At 40.7% G+C, this 26,504-nt stretch overlaps 1 protein-coding gene across 5 annotated transcripts in view; it reads left to right on the top strand.

Moving 5' to 3' along the window:
- Window positions 1-26,504, top strand: part of slit2 (slit homolog 2 (Drosophila)) — a 408,776-nt gene that overhangs the window by 301,654 nt on the left and 80,618 nt on the right. For 3 of the 5 annotated variants that reach the window (XM_080189571.1, XM_080189570.1, XM_080189565.1), the window contains exons 13-20: window positions 2,419-2,562; window positions 5,532-5,695; window positions 6,035-6,058; window positions 10,852-10,869; window positions 12,224-12,374; window positions 15,243-15,317; window positions 20,389-20,532; window positions 24,677-24,820. In XM_080189571.1, coding sequence (XP_080045697.1) covers window positions 2,419-2,562; window positions 5,532-5,695; window positions 6,035-6,058; window positions 10,852-10,869; window positions 12,224-12,374; window positions 15,243-15,317; window positions 20,389-20,532; window positions 24,677-24,820 — 864 coding nt within the window. The remainder of the gene's footprint in view (window positions 1-2,418; window positions 2,563-5,531; window positions 5,696-6,034; window positions 6,059-10,851; window positions 10,870-12,223; window positions 12,375-15,242; window positions 15,318-20,388; window positions 20,533-24,676; window positions 24,821-26,504) is intronic. The other 2 variants (XM_080189579.1, XM_080189584.1) reach the window with 2 other exon arrangements.

The following is a 26,504-nucleotide window of genomic DNA, read 5'->3' as shown; positions in this document are numbered from 1 at the left end:
GTCCAACAGGTTTATCTGGTATCACGAGCTTTCGGAGTGCTGTTCCTTGATCAGGAGCCACCTGATGAAACAGCAGCACTCTGAACGCTCATGATACCAAATAAACCTGTTGGACTTTAACCTGGTGTTGTGAGACTTCTTACGAAAGTTTTTCATCTGCATTCTGTGGATAGCAATCTTAGTTCTCACGCAGAATGGGGCAAAAATGAAGCAAATTAGACTCCCACCGACATGTGTTAGGAAATATCTGATTTCCAAATCTTTCTGGATACAGTATGTTTTCAAAGATGGTGGGTTGGATATTCATTCCCAGGTCCTAAACATGCTGTCTGGATGAAATGTGAGCCAGGAATCTACAGTTTGGAGACCCAAAGGGAGAGATTGGAGGAGGTGGCCAAAAAAGTGTCGCTTCAGGTGCCCTCGTCATTTATTCAGGACAGCGGCTGGGCTCCTAAGTCAGGAGGATTAATATGAAGCTGTCAGCCCTGGAAGATCAGCAGCCCCAACATCAGAAGTGGTCCCTGCTGATGAAGGTTGAGGAACAAGAGAGCACCTCAAGCTGGGGGTGCCCTCTGAAGACATTTGTAATATTTAAAAATTAACAATGACCATAGTTGCCAGATCGTCATTATGAAGGGGAGATCCCTCTACAGGATGGCTCATGGTCTCAGCTCTGCCCCTCTCTCATTCATAGTTGGGGGATGGAGGGAAGTAGGTGAATGGGTTGGATTTAACAGAGAATTCGCTGGACCACCAGCCTAGAGAACCACCTCCATCCATCGGCCAGGATTCAGCCTTACTGAGGAGGGCCCACCTACCATCTGGAAAATTCTAGACAGCATCCAGAGAGTGACTTTAATAGGCATCATTGGTTACCCACCTCTGGTGATCAGTTAGATGTCACCACTCCCTGTAGCAGCCTCATTCAAAAAACACCAGAGGTGGGAACAGCAAAATATACCCAGTCCTTTGCATAGAATCTTTTGGTGATCAATTGGAATTTTGCACTGAGATTTTGTGCGCTAGAATTCTGAAATAACTGTCAGCCTTGGAATATTATAGGAAGAAGCAATATGTGAATAAATAGAATTTATGTCATTGGTAATTTGCATGCTTTAGTCTTGTATTAACCTTTACATGTTGCATTAATTAAACTTTGATTATTGAAAATATTGTTTGGGATTAGCCTAAGAATGAATGAATGTTGAGCTTTAATTGGTTTTATCTGCGTAAGCAGCTTAGGGGCTCCTATACAACGTGAAAGAATAAAAGAGGAAGCAGAATATTGCCACGATTTATGTCAGTGTGAAAAATCAGAGGAGTTTATCTGCACCTTTTACTTTTATGCTTCAGATTCTCCCTTGAAATCTCCAATGGACTTATTTTTAAAAATAACTGTTCAAGAGTCACAGCTCTCTGTATAAGTTGTATTGTTCCTGAGTCTATAATGATATATTTGCTTTTGTACGATTTGGATCAGGAGACTGGAAAAGTGCCAGGAAGGACCATCGAAGCTAGCCCCAAAACAGCAACATAGGTTGAAACACTGGACCTGACACTTGCTTTTCCTTGATAAAGTTTGCATGGTTTTTGAAAGGTGCTTAGAGTAGGTTTTGATTGTGCTTTTCTGTGTGAGAACATGAACCATAATCTGTTGGCCAGGCATAAAGCTACAGTGTCAATGATCATAGAGAAGGAATCAATTCAGATCAAGTCTTTTGTTGCAAAGGCCCATCAGGAAGCTGATGAGGTTGGATACAATGCCAGTCTTGCATCCGATCTGACCTTACTATCTATTGAAGTCAGTGGAAACCAGCAATCCATTTGTTCTTGTCAGTTTCCTGATGTCGGATTAGTTTGAAGTTAACTCAAAGTGTTATTTATTTTAATGTGACACACTCTAGAAAGTGAACACTTGTTGAAGGTCAATTTGACTTTATTCGAAAGTGTTAGAAGGGTGATAACAAGTTGACAGACGGTTTCTTATTTCCATTGAATCAACAGGAAAGATATACTATAGGCAGCTGATTCACTATCTTGTGACTTTTGCTATTGCATGGTTGAAATCCACCCTTGAGTGATTAATGAGTTTGTTATCCGACCACCTTTTACTGATCCTAAATATCACCCATAACAGTTCATTGATGCTGACAGCTTACATGTAAAGACATTAAAAAAAATTAAGGTGGAACAAAGTCAGGGTTTAAGAATGCAAACATTAAGACATCGAAATAACAGGAAATAAAAGTTAAATTGTATCATAAAACACTTACACATGTGAAAGAATGACTTTCCCTTCCAGCTGTTTGAAATCTGTTGGAAACAGGTGTTGTGAATGTTGTTCTGATTCGAATTGTTCACATTTTATGCAGAAGGTGTTTATGTATTTTATGCAATGTTCATTTTTTTGTTTGACAGGTTGCTGAATGCCAATAAGATTAACTGCCTGCGAGTGGATGCTTTTCAGGACCTCCATAATTTAAACCTTCTCTCTCTTTATGACAACAAGCTACAGACCATTGCCAAAGGCACTTTTGCTCCTCTGCGTGCCATCCAGACTTTGTATGTATTCCGACTGAATGGGAAGCTTCTATCTTGTGGGAATGTAAAAATAATGCATGAAATAAATTACAATACTTTTACAGTTTAAAAAAAGTACATGATTTTCTCCCCTGTTTCTTGGTTTTGTCTGAGATATGCACTGTGTCCTGGTGGGAATTTTAATTGTTTGAACATTGGCATGTTTTCAATTGCCTTGGTCCTGTGAACTATTTTTCTCCTGTCTGTCTGTACTTGAAGCTGGTAAGGCATCAAGACCAGATGAGACTCATCCAAGAATACTGAGGGAAGTGAGAGTGGAAATTATGAAGGCACTGGCCATAATACTTCAGTCTTCCATAGCTTCATGGGTGATGCTAGAGGGCTGAGGAATTGCAAATGTTACACCCTTGTTCAAAAAAATGGTGAAAAGATAAGCCCAATGACTATCAAGCCAGTCAGTTTACTTTTGGAGGTGGGGAAACTTCTAGAAACAGTAACTCAGGGCAAAATTAATTGATATATGGACAAATGTAGGTTAATTAAGGATAGGCAGAGTGGATTTCTTAAGGGAAAATCATGTTTAATTCACTGGAGTTTTTTTGCAGAGGTATTAGGGAGGATTGATTGAGGCAATGCTGTTGATGTGGTGTACATGGACTTCCAAAATGCATTTGATACAGTGCTTCAAGTAGGCTTGTGAATAAAATTAGAATGAAACATGGAATAAAAAAGACAGCAGCAATATGAGTATCAAATTGGCTGAGTGACCAAGCGAAGAATAGTTGTCAATGGTTGTATTTTGATCTGGAGGATGGTTTGTAGTGAAGTTCCCCAGGTGTTGTGACCCTTGATTTTCCTGATATATTGATGATCTAGATCTTGGGGTACAGGGCTCGACTGAGGGTGATGTGAAATTGCGGGTGATATGAAACTTGTAAGATTGTGAATTGTGAGGAGGATAGTGTAGGACTTCAAAAGGATATAGACAAGGGAGTGGAATGGGCAGGCAGATACAGATGACATTCAAAGCAGCAAAATATGAAAATCATGAAGAGACAATATAACATAAAGGGTACAATTATGATGGGGATGTAGGAGCAGAGGAACCTGGGTGTATATTTGCATTAATCATTGAGGATGCCAGGACATGTTAAGAGAGCAGTTGATAAAGTATACCGTAACCTAAGCTTTATTGATAGGAGCATTGTGTACAAAATCAATTATGTTACGTTATAATTGTATCAGGCACTAGTTCAGCCTCAGCTAAAATATTGTGATTAGTAGCACCACACCTTAGGAATAATGTGAAGTCATTGGAGAGAGTGCAGAAAAGATTCATGAGAATGGTTCCAGGGATGAGGAACTTCAGTTAAGAAAGCAGACTGGCAAAGTTGGAACTGTTTCCCTTAGAGACAAGAATCCTGAGGTAATTTCTGATAGCGGTGATGACAATCATAAGGGATCTAGGCAGAGTAGACAGGAAGAAGCTGTTCTTATTCGTGAAAGGATCAAGAATGAGGGAGCACAGATTTGACATAATTTGCAAAAATCAAAAGTGATATGATGGTACTTTTTCATGCAATGAGTGGTTCAGACTTGAAATGCACCCCCAGAGAGTGTGGTGCAGGCAGGTTCAATCAAGGCATGCAAAAAGGAATTGGATTGTTATCTGGAAAGGAAAATGTGCACGGTTACAGGGAAAAAGCAGGAGAATGGCTCATTCAGTGTAGACACAATAGGCTGAATAGCCTTATATGGCTCACTGTTTCTTATTAGTATTGTTCTCGTTCAGCCCTTTGGCACACTTTATTTAAGTTGTTGTATTGTTATTGTGGTTGTTAAATCTGTTATTTCAATATTTAGAACCTCAACATTTCCCTACATTTCAGTCCAAAGATGTGCAAGTTAGTTGGATTGGCCATGCTAAATTGTCTCTTAGTATCCAAGATATGTAGGTTAGGTGGATTATATTAGCCATGATAAATGTACGGGAATTAGGAGGGCTGGGAGAGGCTGGGTAAGTTGCTTTTTTGAGACAGTCACTGGCTTAGATCATCCCTGAGTTCTCCATTTGACGTCTCTGAGAACATAGTTTAGGTGAAGCTTGTCCCATTTGTACAGCTTGCCTCTGCAATGAGATTTGACATCAAAGTCTCAGAAATGTTCATCCCTCCCTTTTACACCAACTGTTATGTCTTTATGTTTTAATCTGATCAAATTCATGCTTTAATCATTTTATTATTATATTTAACATACTGCCTGTTAAAACATCCCCTAACCTCTTTAGCTCTCTTTGCAAATCTCCATCCTGCCATTGCCTATGCCAATGGTTCCTACTTGAACTGGAACTTTTCGCTGGTCACACTGTCTTTCCAGAACCTTTTGCACCTACATTTTGATGTCCTTTCCCTAGCACAAAGGAGGCAGTCTGGATCCCTCAATGCAACTACAGAAAAGCCTATCTATTTTACTAGTCACATAAACCTCAATAGCTATTTGTTTGTGTTTTCTCCACTTCATAATTTTAAACTACCCTTCCCCAGGTAACCACTTGCTTCATAATGTTGCTTATAATTTCTATTTTCAAAAATTATTTCCATAGTTAATAATACAAGTTATACATGAATAATGCAGCTATTACATCTCTGGTAATGAAAGCAATGTACGCCTTCACAGCTCCAGTCTGCCTTAAATAATTCAGTAGGAAGCATTGCAGCTCTACCATATCTCATCCACTCAGGTAATAAGCAGTTTTGAATTTGATGCAGGGCTAGCAGTCACTGTATTGAATGCTAAGTCACACATTGTAAATTCTTAATGTATCAGGGTCCCAGTAAATGCATTACAGCTGCAACTAACAATTGGAACCATTAGCTACTCTACCTCTTCCTTTGAAGAGCTCTTTGCGCTTCTGGATATTCTTCTGACAGAATCAATACTTTTTTTGTTTAATTTTTTTTTCCTTTTTTTGTTGTTAATCTTCATAAAAGGCATTTGGCGCAGAACCCATTTATTTGTGATTGCCATCTGAAATGGCTTGCGGATTATCTCCATGCAAACCCCATTGAAACCAGCGGCGCCCGCTGCACTAGTCCTCGTCGGCTTGCAAACAAGAGGATCGGACAGATCAAGAGCAAGAAGTTCCGCTGCTCAGGTAATTGGATTATTGGAATTTTACTGTTTATTTATAAATATATATATATAGTAATATTAATTACACTCTCTTGGCTGGGAGCTACTTTCTTATGGATTCTGAAAATTCATCTGTTGTGCTGTGAATTATTAAAGCTCTTGGAAGCTTTTAACTTTTATTTCTGATTTGGTGATAACTGCAGCAGTCTTGTGCTGTTTGCTTTTGCCTTTTTTTACTGTTGACAAGTTGCAACCTGTGGATTTAAAATGAAATAAACTGTTTCTTTTTCCTTCAGCTGCTAACATTCAGGTGCATCTCTTCTGTCTTTTCTCTCTCTCTCTCTCTTTTTTATGTTTATAGCGAAAGAACAATATTTCATTCCAGGTAGGTTTGTCTTGCAGCAGAACTGACCAGCTGTGGATTTCCCTTAGGATCTAGTGGAGTGTTGCATGCAGTAGTGATCCGGATGAATCTCACAATAGACAGCAATGTAGTTCTCTTCCTCCTCTTCCAGTAGTTGAATCTGCCCCTACTAAGAGCTTTGCATGAAACCTTTTAATCCAAGTAGCTGAATCATTAAGCCCATGTTTCCTTGTGTCAGCTATGCAGTTGCCATGCATCAGAGTTCTTTTTATTGTTCTTCGGTTTAACTCTCACTTCTGGTCTAAGGTCACCATTTATTGAGGGTAATAGCACATGATTAATTCCAGTTCTAGTGGAGTTAAACATTTGTTGCTGCATTTCATACATTATTGCTTCAACAAAATTATTTTTGTTCATATTACCTGGAAAGGGAATAGAGCAAATGCCTAAAGCTAGGTGAGAAATACTGATCGCAACATCATCTGACCTTCACTGTTGCAGTTCGCTTGGTGAAGGAAGTGAGGTTTATTTCATCTGGCACTTTGGAAGCTATCACTATCACTTATACCAGAAGAAAATAATCTTGTGTGCTCTAATCATAAACTAATCCACTGAATGCTGAGATGAATAAAATTAAGGCTGTGTCCCAAAGGCAGGAAAATACTTTGGGTAGCAACAAAACCATGCGTCGTTTGTTGTTTGAGAAACTGCGTGAATTATCTGCTCCCAGATTACTTTGTTTTGTCAGAATCTTGAAGGTGCCTGCGAAGGGAACTGTTTTGGAATAGTTGCAATACCTTGCATTTGTATAGTGCTCCAAGTGTAGATAAACTGCCCAAGGCATTTCACATAGCGGTGCAGTCAACAGAGAGGCAAAGGAAATATCAGAAAGGGTGATCAAAGCTTGGCCATGGAGATAGATTTTAAGCATGATCTTGAAGGATACGAGCAGCATGGAGAGAAATAAAGGTTTGAGAAAACTTTCCTGAATATGGTGCCGGGATGGTTGAGGGAAAAAAGTTGCCAATGGTGATGTAAAAGGTGAGGTGGGAGGTGGTGGTTGAAAGCTTTTGGTCTTCGCAATGGTTATTCAATATGGAATGTTGGAACCTGGGCTGGAATTCTCCTATGTCATACACCATTGCTGCCGGCAAGAAAGAGAATTTGAAGAAAAACCAGAAAATGCTGGAAAATCTCAGCAGGTCTGACAGCATCTGTGGGGAGAGAATAGAGGCTCTATTCTCTTCCCACAGATGCTGTCAGACCTGCTGGGATTTTCCAACATTTTCTGTTTTTATTTCAGATTCCAGCATCCGCAGAGTTTTGTGAAAGAGAATTTGGTGTTTAGCCAACTCTCCATTCACAGCAGCAGGACCAGAGAATTCCAGCAGCGGATGAGGTTGGAGAATCCCAGCCCTGATCTGAGCTTCTATCCAGCCTCCTTACAAAACAGTCTATTCCCAGTTCAGTAACATCACTTATCTTCATCACTACCTCAACCCAATAGATGCTGAAACCTCCATCGATGCCTTTGACATCTCCAGACTTTAAGGGCAGGATTTTACGGTTGTGAGACCGAAAATTCCTGCCCGAGGTCAATAGACATTTCTGTTTACCACCCCTCACCTGCCCCGATTCTGTAACATGCAGGGCGGTAGAATTCTGTCAAAAAATGCTGATACCTGCTTCCCTCCTCACCCCTCACTGTTCTCACTGGTCTACATTAGCTTCTGATACCCCAACATCTCAATTTTAAAATTTTCATAGTTTCATGTGAATCCTTTTAAGGTGCCACAGCCTGACCTCTCCATTCATCTGACTCAAGTCTCTAGTGCAGCTCCTGCACCCCCTACACTCTCCCCACCACCCAGCTCATCCCTATCACTGAGGCCATTCATTCATGGGCTTTAGTCCATGGTCTGGAAATCTTTCCTTCTTTCTTTAAATCATGCTTTAAAAACCCTCTTAAAATGCATTTTTGACCATGTTTTCACTTACTTTTTTTTAAATATCTCTCTTTTTTGGCTCACCATCCCTTTTTCATTACACCTCTGAAGTGTCTTGGGACATTCTACTACATTAGCAGTGCTGTACAAGTGTGAGGGATGTTGAATTGACAGAAGCTCCGCTGTTAGACCTCTTTTCTAAGCCCTTTTAAAGTGAAGAATCACAATATATTTTTAACCCCTTTGGGGAAGGATTTTTCATCTAAGTTCAGGCTCCTTTTTATTAGAGAGTTCCTTCTTGGGTATTCATTTCATTTTAGCTGGGCAGTTTGCTGGGATTTCAAAGTTTACTTTGTGAGAGGGGTGGAAAATGCTTCAGTAGCACTTTGCCTTTTCATTTTCCAAAGGTGTATTTTCATTCTTCATCAAAATCTGTCATCCATAAGGTGTGTAGAAGAAATCCTCAGTCTGCTTCCGGACAGCTCCTTTCCACAGTTATATGGACAATTGCTACAATCAGTTTAACTATTCATATATGTGATCTTGATGTGAAATTTCTTCAGGAGGTTGACTGACAACAAAACGTCTGCTGATACATTGACAATTCTCCCATGAGCTGTTGCAACAAAAGGAATACATTTTGCATTTATATAGCACCCATAACAACCTTAGGACATCCCAAAGCACTTTTCAGGCAATTAAGTACTTTTACTAACATATAGTTACTGTTGGATTGTTGGAATTTGCACACAGTAGTTCATTCCCACAAACACCAGTGAGATAATGTCCATGTAATCTGTTTTTTTCCTAATGTTGGCTGAGGGATAATATTGACCAGGACACTGGGGTAACTCCCCTTCTCTTCCTCGTCTTCTACACCTCATCTGAGAGACGGCACTCTGACAGTGCAACACACCCTCAGTACTGCACTGGGGTGTCAGTCTCCATTAAGTGATAGCCTCAACTCAATCTTTGGACTCAGAGATGAGATTTCTACCAGCTGAGCCATGGCTAATGCTGAATATTTCATATAGACAAGCAGCAGCGTGGCAAGTGAAGGTCATACAGCATCCCCACTGGGACAGTATCCATAAAGTTTGCTGTAGTAGGCATTAGAGGGGATTCAACTCTTCACATTTTCAACCACTCTTGTGAAAGCATAGATACACTGAGCAGAAAGTGGGGTAGATTCTGAGGTCTGATACTCCAAGTGACGAGTAGCACTTGAGAGGAATGTTGTCTTGGGAAATTGCAGACTGTCTGCTTACCACTTCCTCAGAAGGTTACCTGTCAACTAGGCTTCCCGCTCAGAGTGCTGGATTGCAGAATCACCCTTCATCACGTTTTCATACCTTTGGCAACTGTGTAGCTGTGTTTTTTGTTGCTATAATTAATGAAGATTAGATTGTTCCCAAACACACTTTCATTGACTCTTTCAGCTGTTTCCTCTCCTAACCTATATGTCAGTTGATAAACTGTGATATGTATGTTTGAATGTAATGTCGTGCGAGTAGGTTCATTTGCCAGCTTGAAGCCTATATACGTGTTTCAACCAGTCCCAACAGCAACTGCTGAATAATAAATGCTCATGCAATAGCTGAGACTCAGAATAGGAACTGCTTTCATTAAATACATTATTATTGAGGTGTAAGGAATGGATTCTAAATGGACAGTATTTGTTAAATATCTGTATCCAATAAATTAAATGGAATAATTACATGCTGTAGGCACACATCATAGCCTTGGGTAAATTCAAATATTTTTCACAAATTTCCTTATAGTTCCCTTCATTATCTAAACACTTAGTTTTATTTTGAACATCATCATTGAGGCAGATTTAACGGAGCCAACAGAGTGGATAGGTGGATGGCTCTCATAACTGTGGGATAGGCCACACATCTCATTCCTGCCAGCAGGAAAACTGATGTCCATTAATTTAGTGGTGAGGAGGGGGCTGATCTTGGGAACCTGACCGCTGGCTAGTTAAGCCTATTAACGAGCCACTTAAAGACCATTATCTCTCATTCTGCCAAGACTTTGTAGTGGCTCAGTGGTTCACCTTTATTAGTATTCACCTCCTGAAGATCGCCCAGCAAACCCCCCTGTTGGATTGCCAGCAGCCCCCCAGGGAGTCCCTCTTTCAAAACCTTTATACCACAATCGAAGAACGCATCATTGGTAAAGGGAGTGTCCACTGACTCCTTGCTCATGAATCCAAACCTTTCCTGCCCCTCCCCCCACACGCTCTTTACCAGGATCTCCCTTCTGTGACCTCCAACCTGCCTCGCTCACCTGTGGTCTGGGTCCCTCAGTGATCCTAGACCTCTCTGGTGGGTACATTACTGACAGCAGCCACTCCCAGTGGTGTTGGCGGGCTATGGAAAGCTGCCTGCCTCTAATTGATTGGCAGTTCTCAGTGGCTGGACATCCATCACCAAGATCCTAACTGCCAGTGAAGGACTGACACTTAAATTTGGTCATGCCCCACCCTCCCCACAGGTTTCCCATTGGGTTTCCAACCAGTAGGTTGGAGAACCAATCCTATCAAGAAGACAAAATCAAGCCTATAGTTCAATGTGTTCAGCATATTGATTGAATAATTAAAAGGGGGTTTAGTACAATGACAATGTGTAATTCTTCCTGGGGAGTTAGGTTTGTTGTCTGCTGAATCTCCAAAGCATTGTGCGCTATTTGGGTACAATCTGATAGTCGAGATTATCCCATAAACAACTTAGTTTATTTAACCTAATTAAAAGCTAATGCTCTGCCGTCTTAGCACAAGTGGATTGGCTGCTTTCTTTGCTTTCCTGAATATAAATGCAATCGCTCTGTCTCTCTTTTCCTTCTGTGCTTCTTTACTTTTTGCAGGAATTCACCATTTTGGCTGTAAGTACAAATTTGTGTGCTACCTGATACTTAACCTCTGCCCACGTTCACTTGCCCCTCTTTCAGATCTGGTCCAACACACTCTACCCTTCTCTCCCACCCCTCCCAAACCACACCCCCACGACTATTATTTTCCTTTATCCTGATACATTTAATGCCTCACACTCAACCTGTTGGCAGCCTGTAAGAAGCCATCCAACGTTCAATCCCAAATTTCTCCTCCCCACCCTTCTCCATACCTTCGTGTGCCCCAACATATCAGGTTTTCAGTAATGCCTAGTTGGCTAGTGACGTCAGATACTGAATTTGAGCAATATCCGATTGAGAAAGAGCTATTCTTTCATGTAGGCATGTGTATTGCTTGTGTTCAGCATATCATTCACAGTAGTCGTTCTGTTGTACATTAACTGTTTGTGAAAACAATGTTACCCTTGTTTATACTAATGCTGTTGTATCCCAGCTCCCCACTACTACATTCTCTACCTCTTCCAGTAGAATGCTTTGCCTTCTTTCCTCTACTATCTTCCCTCACACCTTTACCTGGCCTAGCTGATGCGGTTCTGAAACTGAGCGGGATTTTCCGTTGTGCTTGATCTAACCATGTGGTTGCAAGGTACGAATAAAACATGGTTCTGTCAAGCACCATGGAGCGTCACGTATGCCTTCTACAGCATGCCAAGTGAGAGACAATAGAACTATCTTAGACAGAGGCAGTATATCCTTATTCTCTGATTGAAGACCAACAAAGCTCAGGATGGTAGTTCTGCAGACAGAGGCTTTCAGAGCTAGAAACCAATCTTATGACATTTGTATTGAGGCCATGGCTGATTGAATTTTCTCATAAAGAAAAGTGGATAAAAAGACAAGCAAAGATTGATGTAGGAAAAAGCAAGTGAAAGAACAAATGTAATGACTGTACCAGATGTGTTCCAATTGGCCTGGAAGTATTCAGTCTTTTTGAATTCCACTCACTATTTCAAACAAATGGCTCAGGTGGGAGCACTAAATTGAATTAGATAAAGCTTAGCAACATTATGAGCTAGCTACAGGAGTGTGAGAAGGCAGTTAGCTTTGTAGTAGAAATTGCAACAGAAGGAGCCTGCATTAAAAGGTCAGCTTGTAAATGTTACCTGTACTCTTTTGGGACTTATCTTTACTGTGATCTAGTTCAAGATCTAGGTACAGTATTATAATTTCTTGAAATTTTGCTTTCAGTATGGTCTTAAAAATCAACCTTTTTTTTCTTGCGTGTTAATTGACTCTCTTTACATAGTATTACTTTTCCTGTTAAAATACCTGTTTTTCTGTTTGCCGACTTGAGTAATCTGCATATTTTGACTCAAATAATCTGCAGGCACAGAGGATTACAGATCCAAACTCAGTGGAGACTGCTTCCTGGACCTTGCTTGCCCTGAAAAATGTCGATGCGAGGGAACCACTGTGGACTGCTCCAATCAAAGGCTTACGAAAATTCCTGATCATATCCCTCAGTACACTGCAGAGTTGTAAGTTGGCACAGCAAGCCCACTACTGCACACATACAGACTTAGTCTTTCTCATCTACACTTTGGCAGTGAAACAAAGAACTGTAGAATACATTTAGAAAATAGCTTCAGGCAGTAGGCCCACGTCTCTTGAGCTGGAAGAAAGAAGGTACACTCATGGGAGAAGGGTTGTTGGTTGCACATGAACATTAGAAAAAAGGAAAGGGGAAAAAGTCATTTGGCTGTCTGTTGGCAAGTGTTAATAACTGTGCCAGTATTGGCTCTAGCCTGCAGATCAGATAGAAATTAGACACCAGTGGCCAAATTGTTTGAAACAGCATTTGATTTTCAAATATTGCATTACAGAGTGACTTTGTTACCCGTAAATGATTGTATTCCATTGATGCCATGTGTCTGAGATGCCAACTCATTAATACTGAATAAAGTTTGTTTTGTGTCTAGGTATTTGAGAGACATTAATAATATGGAGGTCACTGTTCAGTTTGGTGCTCTCTGCTGTATTCTTCCATCTATGGGTCTCAGTGGCTAACGCACCCAGTGTAAACCCACAGGGATAATACATCCAGTGTAAACCCACAGAGATAAAGCACTCAGTGCAAATCCACAGGGATAACATAGCCAGTAAAAAACTACAGGGATAACACACTCAGTGTAAGTCCACAGGGATAACACACCTAGTATAAACCCACAGGGATAACGCACCCAGTGTAAACCCACAGGGATAAAGCACTCAGTGTAAACCCACAGGGATAAAGCACTCAGTGTAAACCCACAGGATTAAAACACTCAGTGTAAACCCACAGGGATAACACACCCAGTGTAAACCCACAGGAATGATGAACGCAGTGTAAACCCACAGCGATAATGCATCCAATATGAACCCACAGGGATAATACACCCAGTGTAAGCCCACAGGGATAACGCACCCAGTGTAAACCCACAGAGATACCACACCCAGTGTAAACCCACATGAATAACACACCCAGTGTAAACCCACAGGGATTACACATTCAATGTAAACCCACAGGATATAACACTCAGTGTAAACCCGCAGGGATAATGCACCCAGTGTAAACCTGCAGGGATAATGCACCCAGTGTAAACCGACAGGGATAACACACCCAGTGTAAATACATAGGGATAACACAGAGAGTGTAAACCCCAGGGAAAACACACTCAGTGTAAACCCACAAGGATAACACACACAGTGTAAACCCAAGGGATAACATGCTCAGTGTAAACCCAGAGGGATAACACGCTCAGTGTAAACCCAGAGGGATAACACGCTCAGTGTAAACCCAGAGGGATAACACGCTCAGTGTAAACCCAGAGGGATAACACGCTCAGTGTAAACCCAGAGGGATAACACGCTCAGTGTAAACCCACAGGGATAACACACTCAGTGTAAACCCACAGGGATAACACACTCAGTGTAACGCGCCCGTGGACCGGGCTCGTTGGGCCAAAGGGCCTGTTTTCCCGGGCTGTTTTTGTTCTTTTTTGTTCTTTAAATCCACAGGGATAACACACCCCATGTATAAGCTGGAGAGATAGGATGCAAATTTTATAACTTAAATAGGATAACACATCCAGTGTATAATTCAGAGGGGAACACCCAATTATCGAGCATAGCAAGAGCTTGTCCAATTTATAACCCAACACAATATCGTGCCCAATATATAAATCACAAGAGATGATGCACACACAAAGTCTAATTCACAGGGGAACATTGCACCCAGTTTATAACCACAAGGATGGGAGGATAAAGACCTCAAGCTCAGACTGAAAATTTTCACAGTTGTGAATCAGTTCTGCTGAACCCAAACCCAATTTCTGTGATGCAAATGTCTGTGCTGGAATTGCTAAACTGGAACACACAGCCCATATCATATATTCTAGACATAGGAGCTCTTCTGTTGCTAAAGCAGTAATTCCCTTTTGCAAAATTAAATTCAATGGCTTAATTTTAATTGTTTTGACATTATAAGCCCACAATTGTCATTTGATAAGACATTGCCAAAAATGGATCAGAGCTATGAAATAGAGGTTAGTCAATCTCAGCTAGATTATCCATTAGATTTTATAGTTGCCCTCAGTGTGATATAGGAAGTTAAATTCTCAGCCTGGGTTTCCCATCCTGATTGCGTTCCAATGAGTCCTGTTGGAAAATGCGCTTTTGTAGAAATTGAGGGAAGAATCATTGCTATTGCCACCCTGTCAAATAGTTGACCAGTACTCCCGCAAGGTGCACATTTTCAAAATGGCATGAGACTGTGGCCTGATGAACTTCAGCATAGGTCAGCACCTTTAGAAGAGGGAGCAATATTGCAGTGAAGGAGGTTTGAATTCTAGCATTTCTGTTTTGTTTAATCTTTGCTCAAGGGTAAAGGTGACTCGACCAAGACTTTCACTCCCAAGTCAAGATTCTGTAGCTACTGTCGTGTGGTCCATAGTCATAGTGGTGCATTTCATTCCCACGTACATAATAGCAGTGGGGCAAATCAATTTCATTGTCCTAAATAAAGGTTTACTCAGTTGCACATGATCCTCATGTCACTTTCGTGTTCTTGAAGGAAGGTAACATCGTTCAGTTTGAAAATGAAAGTGACACAGTATTCAGATCCTTATCTAGTTAAACACTAGTATAAAGCTTTGCGAACTCGGGAGGGAAAAAACACTCCCAACTTCAATTGAGAACATTTAGTAGTAAATTCTTCAACTTCAAATTGACAAAAGCTACCTCAAAGGAATCATCAGGTTCATGTTGGGGAAAGAAACGCACAGGTTTGATGTGTGAAAAGTTTAGGTTAAAAACATTCTTGCGATGAAATTTTGCTAATTGATTTATTTTCCACTTGAACATTTTAGGCGTCTTAACAACAATGAATTTACAGTATTGGAAGCCACTGGCATCTTCAAGAAGCTCCCACAGCTCCGCAAAATGTGAGTTGAACTTGAACCTTAGGGCAATTTTCCCAAATGCAGCTTCCACCTCTATGGGCTCTGTTTCGTGAAAGACATTATTTAAGACAGTCACACAAGTGACCTGTAATGTGTTGTTAGCATGGTTAGTGAGGCAGATTGGAGTTGGCAGGTTGCTCCTGTGTGCTAAGCTACTGCCAAAAGCAACTTTTCTTGATTCAAGCACTGGCATCTCCCACTTCATGTTCAGCCAGCTGACCTCTTGTGCTGGAACAGCAGGCAATGCCAGCTCTTGCAAGCCGGAAGCACGATCCGCAATCTCCTGTAACTTCCCTGGCAGTACTTGCTTACTGTCTCCTTTAAGTATATATAACGCAGATCTCTGATTTTTCAAATCAATGGCATATTTACTGACAGAGAACAAAGGACTATTTTACGTATTTGATTGCCAGTAATTACTCTTTAAGTACCGGTAGCCATGTTTAAGGGGTTTAACTAGAATGGCATTAGGATCTGAAAGTGTTGGTTCGTTTCCTGATCAGGTAACAATAGAACATTTGCATTTTCTTGTCATATTTGAATGCACCGGAACCAGACCAGTGGTAGTAATTAGGTAATTAACTTTGAATACTGGATTGTAATTCAGCAGGGTGTAACAGTAAATCGATACAAAGGAAGTGCCCATTTAACCACAGTTTCCAGAAATAGATTAGTATGAAGATATTGGGAGTTGACTATCATTCTGCTGCAGTCTGACCATATTGTCTGGCAGGAATCCACTTGAAAAGATACTTTTTAAGATCATGTGCTGGATGTACTGGCTCCCGGCCTTCCTTATCAGCTTGTGTGTCAGCCCTAGCTCAGTTGGTAACACTCTTGTCTCTGAATCATGATGTTTTGGGTTCAAGTCCCACACGAGGGCTTAAGTTGAGAAATGAAGGCTCACAGTACAGTACAGAGGGAGCACTGAATTCTTTTGGAGGAAACTTTGAACAGAAGCCTCACCTGCCTGTTCAGGTGAAGGTAAAAGACATTTAAGGAGATTTTCATAACTCTCAACATGGATCTATTCCATTGAGAAAGAAAGATTCTATGAGAAGGATACACCATCCATGGCTAACTAAGCAAGTTAAGAATATCAAGTTCGAGAAAATTTGAACAATGCTCTGGAGATTAGTAGTAGGCTAGAACATTTAGGAAAATGTTAGAAAATATCGAAGGATAAGTAAAAGAATCAAAGAGGGAGAAGTTGAGTATGAGAGAAAACTAGCAAGGAACATAAAAACAGACAGTAAAATATTCTACAAGAGAAAAGCATAGTTAATGTCAGCACTGGTGCCTTAGAGGATGAGACTTCGGAGTTAATGGAAAAAAAGGTGATGGCAGAAGCTCTAAACAAGTATTTTCTATCTATCTGCACAAGGAAATGAGGGGAAAAAAGCATCTCAAGAATAGTAGTGAAATAAGGGAAAAAGGGAGAGAGGAACTGAAAATAATCACTATTGTCAGAGAAAGTACTAGAAAAATTAACGGGACCAAAGACTGACAAGCACTCTGCATCCTAGGGTCTCAAATGAAGTGGCTGCAGAAATGGTTGTCATCTTCAAAAATTCCATAAATTCTGGAAACTCCCGATGGATTGAAAAATCATCAATTTATATATAACCTTTATCCAAGAAAAAAGAAAGACAGAGTGCAGTAGACCAGTTAACCTAACATCTTTCATTAGAAAAAAGCCCGAATCTAATTAAGAAGGTAGCAGCAGGGCATTTAGAAAACCATAATAAATTCAGGTAGAATCAATGTGGCACGGTGGCACAGTGGTTAGCACTGTTGCCTCACAGCACCGGGGGCCAGAGTTCGATTCCCAGCTTCAGGTTACTGTCTGTGTGGCGTTTGCATGTTCTCAATGTGCCTGCATGGGTTTCCTCCAGGCACTCCAGTTTCCTCCCACAATCCAAAGGTGTGCGGGTTAGGCTGATTGGCCATGCTAAATTGTGTCAGGAGATTAGCTGGCCCTTTAAGGTTGCTGCTCAGCCATTTGTGCTGGACCTCTAGGTACTCTGTACTGTATATTCTTGATCGCTGTGCACTCGTGCAGCTGAGAGGAAGTACTAATTGGGACTAGCTAAATTCCTGTTTCAGAGAGCTGGCACAGGTTCGACAGGCCTGTGCAGTAACTATTCTAACACATATCACTTAAACAGCATAACTAAAACAAATTATCTGGTTAGTTATTTCATTGCTCTTTGTGGCACTATGCTGTGTACAGATTGCTGCTATATTCCTACAACAGTGACTACTTGTGGTTAAGAAAAGTGCTATATAAATGCAAGTACTTTCTTTCTGAAAGTTTTAGTTAATACCTCTGTGGGATTCTACAGATAACAAGTGGGTCTTCTTTATCCATGAGCTGAAATGGATGGTTGACTGTATGGACAGCACAACCATGCCCAACTCTGCCTTCATTCAACAGCTAATTTTCATAGGTTGATAGTGCTGATGTAATACTGTCACATCCAGTCACTCAAGGGAAGCCTTTTGCAAAGCATGGCCTCGCCTCAGCGTTGCAATTGGTGTCATTCCTCCGCCAAGCCCCAAATTCGAGCCTCCCGTTGAATTCTGATCCTTAGCCCTGACCTTCCCCTCCAGTTACTGAGCTCTTTACTCTCCGAACAGCTCCATTGCCCCCTGCTTGCTCCATTCCTCCGTTGCCCCACATTTCAATCCTGAGTCCTTGTCACTCTTATTTAAATTTAAACAGCACTGATGCCTCCTTTCATCACCTATCTGGGAACAGTAAGGCGTTTTGATTTTTTTCCTTGTTTATCAGCAGTGGAGTATTTCCCAGTTTTAGCATAATCAAATTTTCTATTAACAATCCCACAGCAAACTCAAAATAAGATGAACTCAAAGGGTTAGTTTAATTGCACACAGTCAAAACACAGGAAGAAGGTCAGAATGTCACCTCTACATTCAGATATTAAAGAAAGAGACAGGAAAAATAAGGATTTATAGTGCAGAGACCACAGAGAAAATAAATGTAGGCTCATGTGTATTCCAGAGTCCAGAATCAAATTCAAATGAGGTATTCCTTCACTGAGGTCATTGGATTGAAAACCAATGCTGTATAATTCATTTTTTCAATGGTGTTGACTTCACACAATGAGATAGGCATACAGAGATGAGTTGATCTAATAGGCAATGGCACAGAACTTCCATTAGAGGCAAGGTAGATGGCACTCAGTGTCCAACTTGGGCCAGAGCTCCTTCAGTGTGGCCTGCTAGTCAGATGTTAAACAGCAGACTGAACAGTTTATCAAGGGAGTATTACTTGTTGCACATGCCAGAGGCTCATTTCACATGACTCCCACCTCTCCATCATCTTTGACAATGGATGTATATCCATCGTTTGGATTTTCACCATTAGGAGTTGAAAAGAAGGTTGAGGTGCCTATGTCTTAGTAGATAATCCATCTTCTTCTGGCTCGCCTGGACTATTAAATGCAGATGGCCTTTATATAACCCTTTTTAAAGTTGGGCTATACACAGGGACTGTTAGTGTTTCCTGAGAGATAATGAGGTGTGGATTATCCTAAAAATGCAAAGTGGCTTCTTTTGTTCAGGAGTCACAGACAGGCACAGTTTCAACCATTTTAAAGGTCTTCGTTCAGATTTTAAAAATTTATGAACAACGATGACTTATCTATATATAATTTAGAAAAATGTACAATGTGCGGTCTTACCCCCTCACACTCTCGATTGACAGGGATTGTACCCAAGTGTCCCTGACTGCAGCCTCCTGCTTTCTCACCAGGCAACCAGCCCACCAGTTTGGCTGTTTGGGAACTGGGAAAAAGAAAATAAAATGCCTGTAAGATTTCCATGTTTCCTTCCCTTCCCCCATCACACTCTCTCTTGCCTCCCAGTAAATATCGATGCCATTACTTACTTTTGCAAAAATCCAACATTAAGACCATATTCCTGGTCCATATGGCTTGGTATCACTTTCAGAAGGCACTAATTTTTCATTTATTAATCAATAAGAGCTTACATCTTGTTACAATTAAGTGGACAGGACAATCAGAAAATGTAACAGTTCAAGAAGAACTCCAACTACCACTTTCTCAAGAGCAGCTAGGGATGGGGAATAAATTTTGTCTTGCCAGTGATATCCACATCCTGAGAATGAATAATACAGAACTGTTTTCAGATGATGTGTGAAATCAAAACCTTGCCTACAGCACATTGGGTCAGTATCACACAGCATCGAGCACATTTTGGTTTGAATGCCGAAGTGTAAAAATAAAAACTTGAATTTGCTCTTTTGCTAGCAAGAATGTCATGAGGTGGAAATTCTACTTACTGTTTTTAATCTGGGCATGTCCTCATCCAAATCCAAAGAGCAGAATCATTTAAGTAGTAGGAGTGGATATGCAGCAGAGACCCTTTCCCAGTGGAGACAGAGTAATCTCAGAGCAGCAGCCTGCATCCTGAGACAACATGGATGAGGTTGCTCAGGCCAAAAGGGTAGGTCGGCTAAGCTCACTGTCCTTGCTGCAATGGTGGTCAATGCTATTGCATTCAGTCTTAACTTTGCAGCCTACGTCAGGCCTGGAATAGAACCTATCACCACCCTCAATTGATATAGGTTCCAATGGGCCCCTTAGGTTTACATCTGATTTCTAGGATTCCTGTCATTTGAGGCAGCCGGCAGAAGCACTGCCCTTAGCACAATTTTACGTTCAACTTAAAGGGAGCAAGGTGTAGATTCTGTTCCAAATGTTAATCATTTGTGTCACAAGCGTCCCAGAATTGTGTTCTGTTGGAGGGCGTAAATACCTTCCTTGCATTTATTGGGGAGAGACAATTTGCTTTGCTGTCTGATTGTATTGATAGAATTTAATTGGCCTGACCTTTAACACCTCCATCAGATTGCGAACTGAGGAAAATGCCTACTGTTCAATATTTATTTCCTATATTCATATAAGGCAGTGCTCACTTGATGAAACCTGACATCTAAGCCCAGCTCTGGTAATACTTTCAATTAAGCCTGTAAGTTTCTGAATTCCTTCCATGCTTTGTCTTTTAGAAATTTGAGCAATAATAAGATTACAGATATTGAGGAGGGCGTATTCGAGGGAGCTACTGGTGTAAATGAAGTCCTGCTGACGGGTAACCGCCTGGAAATTGTGCATCGCAAAATGTTCAAAGGCCTGGATAGTCTTAAAACACTGTAAGTGAAACAATTTTGCCGTTAGTTTTCCATTTTGCGCAACAGGACGAGTTAGCTTGCAACAACTGTCTCCCGAGTTTTTCTTAGTCTATTGATTCAATGAAAACAATCTCATTATAGATAATGTCATTATCTCCTCAGATGCTTTGCTCAGTTTTTTTCCCATGGGTTTAGATTATGCACACACAGACTGAAATGCAGCATTCAATCTGGAGAAAAGAGTTGGACATGTTTACATTTAATCAAGAAATCAGCATTTCTAATTTTTGATCAATATATTCAAAGCACACTGACCTTTTATTTTTACCTTAAGTATAATGATGTAAGTTACCCGAACACTAAATCAAATGGAGATAGGCCTTACAGACATGATGCTGCAGGTATTAAGTGCACTATTACATTTCTGTTCAGATTTTACAAGAAGAACACACAAGGTTAAAACCTGTTTTAATCACAGCAGCATGCTACTTATGACTGTAGGCTCATCTGACATTCCAATGGGAAAGTGCTTTTCTGCATTCTGCCCTATGCTTACATTACCCAGGAGAATGTGTCACCGTCAAACCATTAGGATTATAGAAACTAGATTACTTAAATGCACGGTGTGCGGTACTCTGCAAATGTAAGAGTGTTTTATGTCAAATCAGTTAATGATGGGGAGTATTTATTGGTATAATCCTGGATCACTTGGTTGCACCATTACCTCTGAATCATAAAGTTGAGCATTTAAGCTCAGCTATGCTCATATTTCAGTGCAGTTATGAGGGAAAGCTGCACTTCAAGGTATTATTAAACTTGGAACCTTGTGTGGTTGTTTAGGTTGGTGAAAAAAATCCAAATGCAAAAGATATTTAAATGCAAGTGGTGACTATACCTAATGTTCCAGCTAACATTGCTTACTTCATCAATACAGATTAATTGGCCTCCTATCCTTTTCTACTTAAGGTACCTTGCTGTGCGCAGAGATAGTTGCCTGCATAACAGCACTTCAGAAATAACCAAGATATTGTAATCCTGGGGACATGGTGAGAGACTGCATAAATGCAAGTTCTCTCTTTCTAAAGGAATAAGTCTTCGCGAATTTTTATGTTGTTTTGCAAAAAAACTGATGACATTTTTATTGCGAGAGGGGAGAGAAGAGCCATGTATAATTTTAATCCCAGTGAGATCAGATGTATTTTTGAGTGGTGCATTTTTGACAGGATTCACATAATTGAACAGAAATTAACATGGGCAGCAGGGTTCCCAACCTCCAAAGTCAAAACCGGTGGCACCTCTGCCAACCCCATCTCCAGGAATCCCAACAGAATAAAGTGCCTAATTGGTAGCAGGAACCCTGTCTATGAGGCTTGCAGTTCCTCTGGGGACATTAAATCATCATAACCACCTAGCGTGGACGTGAATATTCCATACCCGTGAGCTACCACCAATCAGTGCTAGCTCTCTAATTGGCAGTACAGCACTGGGGCCTACATCATGGATCATCAATCGAGCCCTAATAGAGAGACAAATGAAGTAGGATAGTGATCGCAGGACGGGAGACACCACAGGTGATGAAAATAGAAATTGAAAACAGTAAAAAGTCTCACAACACCAGGTTAAAGTCCAACAGGTTTATTTTGTAGTAAACATCACTAGCTTTCAGAGCACTGCTTCTTCATCAGGTAAGTGGTGAGTTCTGATCACAAACAGGGCATATAAAGGCACACACAGTTTACAGAATACTGATTAGAATGTGAGTCTTTACACCTAATCAAGTCTTAAAGGTGTAGATAATGTGAGTAGAGATAGCATTAAGCACAGGTTAAAGAGATGTGTATTGTCTCCAGACAGACAATAAGTGAGATGTTGCAAGACCAGGCAACTCATGGGGGTTACAGATAGTGTGACATGAACCCAAGATGTTCACAGTGACCGCAACACCACACAACCCTGCCACAGCAACCTGTGCAAGACATGCCGGATCATCGACATGGATGCCATCATCTCATGTGAGAACACCATCCCCCAAGTGCATACTCTTGCAGTGGCCAATGTTGTCTACCTGATACACTGCAGGAAAGGATATCCCAAAGCATGGTACACTGGGGAGACCATGCAGGCGCTACGACAACAGATGAATGAACACCACTCGACAATCACCAGGCAAGACTGTTCCCTTCCTTTGCGAACGCTTCAGTGGTCATGGGCATTCAGCCTTTGATCTTCAGGTGAACGTTCTCCAAGGCAGCCTTCACGACACACGACAGTGCAGAGTCGCTGAGCGAGACTGATAACCAAGTTCCGCACACATGAGGCTGGCCTCAACTGGGATCTTGGGTTCATGTCACATTATCTGTAACCCCCATGACTTGCCTGGGTTTGCAAAACCTCACTAACTGTCCTGTCTGGAGACCATACACATCTTTTTAACCTATGCTTAATGCTATCTCCACTCGCATTGTCTGCACCTTTAAGACTTGATTAGGTGTAAAAACTCGCATTCTAAACAGTATTCTGTAAACTGTGTGTGCCTTTATATGCCCTGTTTGTGATCAGAGCTCCCCACTGACGAAGGAGGAGTGCTGTGAAAGCTAGTGGCATTTACTACCAAATAAACCTGTTGGACTTTAACCCGGTGTTGTGAGACTTCTTACTGTGTTTACCCCAATCCAACGCCGGCATCTCCACATCATCTTCAATGGAAAAGGCAGGGGCTGACTTCCAATAAAACTATAAGCCCATAAGATATGGGAGCAGAAGAAGGCCATTCGGTTCTTCGAGCCTGCTCTACCATTCAATGAGATCATGACTGATCTGATATGATAATCCTCAACTCCACTTTCTTGCCTTATCACCATAACCCTTGATTCCCTTACTGATTAAATATCTTGTCTGTCTCAGCCTTGAACATTCTTAATGACCCAACCTCTACAACCCTCTGTGGTGAAGAATTCACTACCCTCTGAAAGAAGAAATTCCTCTTCATCTCTGTATGGGTGACCCCTAACTCTGAGAATATGACACCTGTCTTAGATTTTCCGACAAGAGCCTAAGGCAGTGAAGGATGGCTGTACACCTCCAAGTCAGTGTGGTATGTGACCTAGAGGGGAATTTGGAGGCAATGGAGTCCCCATCCACCTGATGCCCTTGGCTTTCTTGGTGGTAGATGTCATAGTTTTTGTAAACAGTTATCATCGGAGGGATGACAATCTGTATTTTCTTCATTGGAGAAGAATAGAGAAAACTGGAGGCGAAATGATCAGTTAAGAATTCTTCTGTCATCAGGACTGAACAAAGTTATGCCAAGTTATGTATTGTGATATGAAGGCATGGATAGACATGGATAGTTTGCTGAACAATTTTTGCTTCTGCTGTACCAAAGGATGAGTTTTTCAACATATCTAATCTGTAAAAATGAATACTGGATTTACAAATGTCATGGCCATTAATCTGTTATCCTTCCAGCCAGAAAGATACCTCTGGTTGAGCCCAGAGATAGCAAGCTAAAGGTCAGAGTATGTATAAAAAGCTTTGGGACCTACATGCTGATGAAGGACCAGACTTTCGCAATGAGAGCTGTTTGAATTATTATTACATCTGCAGAATAGGAAGGGATCAGCATTAAGAAACGCAGTTGCCATATTGAAGCATCACTTGTTTTGTTTAATTTAAGTATTTAAGTATAAAAGTGTGTTTCTGTCTCAAATGGGCCAAAAGTGCTTTAGGATATGAGTCAATTCCAAAGCACAAGCTTTTTTTTTAATCCACAGATAATGCCATGAAGTTACTTCGCTCTTATAATCTAGCACGCTCAGCTGCTCCTGAATGTTTCAGATATTTATAAGATCCTGTGGTCTATTCATTTCCATCGAAAGTAAAGTGCTTTCAGTCTATGTGGCAATTTATCTTAGTACAATGTCATCGGTATAATTAGAGTGATGGAGGCTCCTCCCTCTATTTCTAAGTACCCATAGACATTTTGTAACCAATTTTAAATGGTCAAATCTTAAAGCGGTGCTTTTCTTTAAACAGTATTTACTTTCTGACTATGAAAAATTACAATTTTAGACAAGAGTTTGTCTCTGTGTGTCAACTGGATGGATTATGGATGGCCCATCTCACAAAGCTACCCCTGACCATGTTTCTGTTTTCTACCCTGTAGGATGCTGAGGAGCAATAAGATTAGTTGCGTCAGCAATAACACATTCACAGGCCTCAGTTCTGTTCGTCTGCTCTCACTCTACGACAATCAGATAACTACCATTTCTCCAGGAGCTTTTGACACTCTCCATTCTCTATCCACGCTGTAAGTTGTTAAGAGATAGATGAAGAGCCTACAAATGGATAGTTCAGCAAACTGGGATTTCAATTTTAGTATTGATGGCTTGTGTTCTTTGCATGTAGGCCAAAGCATTTTAACCTGTCATCTAATTTTACACAAGAATACAAGCACTCTTTATGTTTATTCATGCCTATAGATTTTCTGGCTGAGGGTTGATTGGTTATCGAGGGCAAAGGAACTCTCAGTAGGAAATTCATTTTTTGTAAGTGACATGTAATCAGTATAATCAGTGCAGCTGTCAGCTCCAAAGGGAAACCTATTTGTTTGTGCAAGTAAGTGATGGGGGTCTGAAATTGGCCTGTTAATGAAATGGCCTTCGTAAAGTCAAGATCCAATCTGAGAGTAAGTTGCTGCAGCTTCCCCTTTTCATCTTTGGATTGAATTACCTATTTATTAGTTCAGCACAGTTTGACCATGTGCTAAAAGCTCATTGACAATTTAAATTACAGCTAAGTGAGCTGCAACCAATAATGCATTTTGTTCTGGATTGCATGGTTTCTTTCAAACCCAGAACATGTCAGAGAAGCACAATAAGTGTTTGGGACTATAAAGAACATTCATCCCAGCAAAGCTCACCTTGGCAGCTGTTGCTGTGTGATTCCACGATTGCATAATGATCAGTACAATGCTCAGCTCAAAGCTTTTCCTTCAAATGTTTTCCTTCAAAAGCCTCCAAGCTTTTCTCATGCCAAAGTGTTTTGCTTTTTGTCTTAATTAAGATGAGTGAATGAAGCAATTTTCCATATTGGGCAACTAGCACCAGCACTGAGCACCTTGATCAGGTATACAGCATGCTGCCTGCTGCTATATGATGCACCTTCACCCCAATCACAGAAAAAGATTTCCTCTCAACTCTTTCCATTTATCGCAGCAGCTTCTGAGGAGCAGTTTTGAGTTGTATGAGCCCATACCCATCAGATGTTGGGTTGATAACATTCAAACTCATTCCTGAAAACTAAAAGGTTAGGACAGTATATTTCCTAAATGGTGAAAAGTGAGAAACAATAGAATTTAAAAGAAACATGAGAGCCCACAAATATTAATAATTAAAGGAGCATTTAGATGAGCACTTGAAATGCCATAGCCTACACATCTATATACCAAGTGCTGGAAAATGGTATTATAATACGTGCTTGATGGTGGTCACAGACAAGATGGGCCAAAGGCCTCTTTCTGTGCTTTAAAGCTCTATGATTCTATAAAACATCATGGACAGGTTACAGAAAATAATTCATGAAATGTTGGTCTTTATAACTAGAGAATTGGAATACAAGGTGGTTAAAGTTATGTTGCCACTGTGCAAAGCCATGGTTAGACTGCATTGAGATACTTGAACAGTTCTGGGAACCACACTTTAGGAAGTATATATTATCCTTAATGCGAGTGCAGTGTAAATTTACCAGAATGATATCTGGATTTAAAGCATTAAATTACAAGATGAGATTGCATGACGTGGACTGTATTCTCTGAAATTTAGATGGCTAAGGGGTGATTTAATTGAAGTTTTGGGGGACAGATCAGATAGGTAAAGAGAAACTACTTCTGCCCATTGGTAAGTTCAGGACAAGAGGGCAGAGTCTAAAAATTTGATTCAGCCTTTCAGGAGTGAAATAATAACAGACAATGCTGGAAATACTCAGCAGATCTG

Source organism: Carcharhinus amblyrhynchos, chromosome 1 (genome assembly GCF_965287045.1).
Source record: "Carcharhinus amblyrhynchos chromosome 1, sCarAmb.v2.hapA, whole genome shotgun sequence".
Lineage (NCBI taxonomy): Eukaryota > Metazoa > Chordata > Chondrichthyes > Carcharhiniformes > Carcharhinidae > Carcharhinus > Carcharhinus amblyrhynchos.
Note: the sequence above shows the minus strand (reverse complement) of the source record. Positions and strands in the feature narration are given on the sequence as shown.